The sequence below is a fragment of the Micromys minutus genome (genome assembly GCF_963924665.1).
Source record: "Micromys minutus genome assembly, chromosome: X".
Classification (NCBI taxonomy): Eukaryota; Metazoa; Chordata; class Mammalia; order Rodentia; family Muridae; genus Micromys; species Micromys minutus.
In genome coordinates, this window is record NC_137970.1 from 107574035 (window position 1) to 107578223 (window position 4189).

The following is a 4189-nucleotide window of genomic DNA, read 5'->3' on the forward strand; positions in this document are numbered from 1 at the left end:
GTTCAGGGAAGAAGAGGAAAATAGAGTAATGCATTGTGCAGATGAGACAAGAAGATACAGCCTGCATGGGTGGTGTGAGAGCAAGCAGGCTGAAGAGAATGGGGGAAAATAAATAAAGCAACAGTTGAGATTGGGAGGGAGAAGTCACAAGCATTGAATGAAGGGAAGTGGAAGGTGGAGGTATACATAAAGGAAATGGAAGCTGGAAGGAAAGGAAGGTTAAGGAAATATGAAGAAAGGTGAAGAGGGAAGTGAAGGTGATAAGCAGAAGAGAGAAAGGGGGGATTAAACAGAAGAAGAAATGGTTGAAAGAGAAAAGAGGAAAGAGAGTGGGAGTTGATATGAGGAGGAAAGTGGAGGCCGGAAATTGGTGGAGGACAAAATGAAGTGAAATTGAGGGCATAGAAAAAAATTAGAAACCTAAGAGGATCTGAGTGTTGTAAGCAGAAAGATAAAGAACATTGAGGGACTGAGAATGAATTCAGAATATGGTAAATGATCAAAGGATGGGGTCGGAAAAAAGCAAAAAGTCAGGTAGAAGTAATATGATAGAGAAAGAAAGCAGAAGTATGATGTCTGATGTGGAAGGAGGGAAAAGGAGGAAGTAGAAAGAAAAGGAAGAATGGAGAGAATTGGGAGGAAAAATGTTGTGCAATGGTTGGAGAAAGGAAAATAGGACCTAATAGAAGAGGAAGAAAGAGGGCATTTAGCAAATGAGGAGATGAAAGGTAAGGGTCAAAAAAGAGTATGAGAAAGGAAAACAAGAAAAAAAAACTAGAATAATACCCAAAAGCAAGCCTTCAAAAGTGGTGATATGGGAGAAGTTTCTTGGATTTAAGATCTAAAAGAGGGGAGAGTTTGCAGAGATATATCATGAGAAAAGAGGATAAGATGATGAAGTGAAGAGGGAGGAGAAGGAGAGAGAAATTAAGGAAAAATCAAAGCAAAAAAAAGATTGGAGTATACTGAAGAAAATTGAATAAAATGGAGAATATGTGGGAAGGAGTGAATTGTAGGAGGTAGAAAATATGAAGGGGACACCAAAAAGAGTGAGAAAAATTTTGGGAATCTAGAAGTTAAGAAGTAACAAGTCTCAAAAAGAAGTAGAAATAGAAGGGTGAAAAGGGAAGAGGATATCTATCTTCATTGTGCTGTATGATTTTATGTCTGAGCCTTGAATTCCGGGAGTTTTTAATAATGCAAAACTTGCTGTTTTGGGGATGCTCTTTTCTGATATTGCCAGATTGTCTTGGTTTCCATTACTTAAGTTCATTTGCTTTCCTATTGCCATCTTTTTTTTTATATAGGAAAACATTTTTGAAGCCTTTATTTACAAAAGCTTTAAAAACAAATAATACCCTCTGTTTTGCAAATAACGTTTAGTTTAAAAAGGACCGTCCAGGTACAGCATCAGGTATACAGAATGTACAAGGGAAACGAACTGTGTTGCTAACAGTTGGAGACTTGCTAATATTATTGATTGAAGTGCAGATAACACACATTACAACTTGTAGTCCATCACTTCAGGGTAGAGTTAATGTTCACCAAAATCTTCCAACACATGCTCTGGTCTGGTCACATATTCTGCATGGCTAAATATTTCACAGTCTCTTGACAATATATATAAAATAAATTGCAAAGATATACACAAAAAATAAACAAGCATTACACTCCTCAGGTAATTTTATTAGCTAATTGGCCTATGCATGCCAATTAGAAACCAACAGACATGAGATGTGCTTGGAAGGCTAAACACTACACACAGAACAGTAAATAGACTCCTCAGTAGTTCTCGTTTTCTGTTAGTCCTGCTGAATCAACAATTTGCACAATGCATGTGCTGTACGCTGAATGTCAAAAACAAGCAAATACTGTAAAAAGGTGGTGGATGGTCATTTTTCTAGCTAAGAGCAAGAAAAAAAATCACAATTTTTGAAAAAATAGAGGATTGAAACCACTCTATAAAGTGCAAACTTGATGGTCCACAATTTTAAATACCTATAAGTACTGCAGAATAGGAGGAGAGGCATGGAAGAGGGAAATAAATTACAGTCAATGATAGTTAATTTTATTTTGTTTTGTTTTTCCCTTTTCCTAAAATTGGCATGCATAGGCTGCTATGTGACGGAAGAATTTCAAACCAGCTTTACACTCTTCATAAAGAAGCCCTTGTGATTGGATATTAGTAGTGAGGGAACTCTAGAGGCTTTTCTTAGACCCCATACGTGCTCAACTAGGCAAAGTTTATCAAATTATTCAGTAATGTAGCTTTGTCACACAAGCTTGATAAGAAGTGTATTAAATTAAGGCCAGATTTAACCTGAATGTACTTTAGTTTATTAAGATCATAGCTAAGAAAGGCCATACTTATTACTGAAAGCAGAAAAGACAGGTTACAAAAGGAGGGGGAGGTATTGCCTATTATTTTAGGGATGATAAAACCTATATACAATCATGTGTGTAACTCGTATAAAATAAACATAAGAAGACTATTTCCTGTCATGACTCCTTGCTGGCTTCCTCTTCATATGCATTCCCTGTGCCGTTCTGTATATAGGATGAGCCAGAACCAAGGCCATATAAGTGACCACAGTATTTGGCATCATCAAGGTGGTCTTCAAAGAACATTTCTCTCATTTTGAAAAAGGTCATTCCTGTGAGCAGTGAGTCAGACCCTGCCTGGTGCTGAGGTCCTATCCGCTGCAGCTCTAACTGCTCAGCAACTTCCTGTAATCCACCTTTGAGATTTTTGCAGCTCTTCATGAGGTACTTCACATCATAAATGACAGGAAAAAATAATCGAAGGATCTCAAAGAAATCAAGTTCTTCTTCAGGCAAGTTAGAGTTGGTCAGAATTTTGATTAAATAGCCAAAGTCATAACCACTATGAAATGATAACCATTTGACCCCTTCACAAAGAACCACTCCTGAAGTCATAAGAAGTTCTGCAAAATATTGGGTCTCAATTCCTTCCTCTTCATGTTTCTTAAACTGGATACCAGATGTTGTTAGTAGCTCTATAGAGTCCTGAGCATACATGTCCTCCGTCAAATTAAATTTAAAATTAAACTGCCAAGTTGATGTTCCTGGAGGATATTCTCCTTGCTCATTCATAAATGTCAGTCCGAGCTGAATTATCTTTAACAAGTCTACATTACACCTCAACAGTTGGTATTGATAGTCAGCATTGCTTCTGAATTCTCCAATGGTCCTTGCAACAACACCTGGAAACTCGGTGTCCATAGCAACATAATTATATTTTCGGATAACTTGATGGATTTTCTTCATCTCTTCATCCAGGTTACAGGCCCAAACTTCACAAATTCTTTGGCTAAGATCTACAGTTGCTGCTGGCATAGTGACAGCACAAGGGGTCTAGATGCGAAGCATCAAAATCTTATGCTTGATTGAAAATTTGTTTCATAGAAATACTTTACCCTTTACTTGTGTACTTGTGTCTCTGAGCTCGCGCTCCTCCTCCTCCTCCTCCTCGCCATAGAGATTGCACCCAGCGGCGGCGGTGGCAGTGGCTGTGTAGGCAGTGGCAGCAGGAGCACCATAGACACCTCTCGCCCTGCAAAGGGGAAAGGGGAGCCGGAGCGGCGCTCTGCCCCTATTGCCATCTTTTATCTGTGATTATACCTGGTCTTGTATGTAGTATGTGAATGATGCATTCTTTCCCAATGTTGTGGCGGCAAGTGCGATCAGAAAGAAAATGGACTTTTTAGTTCAATTTTTTGTGGGAAAGCAGTGAGTTATGGTGGAAGTGGCTCAGTTCTGCCTTTGTGATCTCAGGTTTGGGAGATCTTTATGGCTGTTATTAAAGCTCAGCCCTATGCCCACGAGCCCTGAGTACAAATGACACTTTCTCCAGGACAAAAAGGAACCATTTCCAGGGAACACAGACCCTCCACTCAATAGAACTTACAGTGTGACCCCCCTCAGCCTATATGTCAGTTTCACTTCTGGTCCAGGTGTAAGAAGAAGTAGAAATTGCCTCAGATAATGATGTTCAATCACTGCCTTGCCCAGAAAGATCACAATTATCTCTGTCAGAGTCCAGGAACTTACTCTGGGCTGACAAGACACATTTGCAACTTAGCACTGCCAAGAACACTCTGAAATGTGAGTATTCAACAAAATACCTTACCAGGCCTGTGCCCCAGGCCCTCCCCTGATGGTGTGGGTA

General features: G+C 39.4%; 1 protein-coding gene across 1 annotated transcript; it reads right to left on the minus strand.

Moving 5' to 3' along the window:
* Positions 1-2499: 2499 nt before the first annotated feature.
* LOC308415365 (CCR4-NOT transcription complex subunit 7-like) lies at positions 2500-3357 on the minus strand (the record flags this gene model as incomplete). Its single annotated transcript, XM_080910383.1, has 2 exons — positions 2500-2884; positions 3038-3357. 2 exons carry the CDS (start codon positions 3355-3357, stop codon positions 2500-2502), a joined length of 705 nt encoding a protein of 234 aa, XP_080766509.1.
* Between the last annotated feature and the right edge of the window lie 832 nt (positions 3358-4189).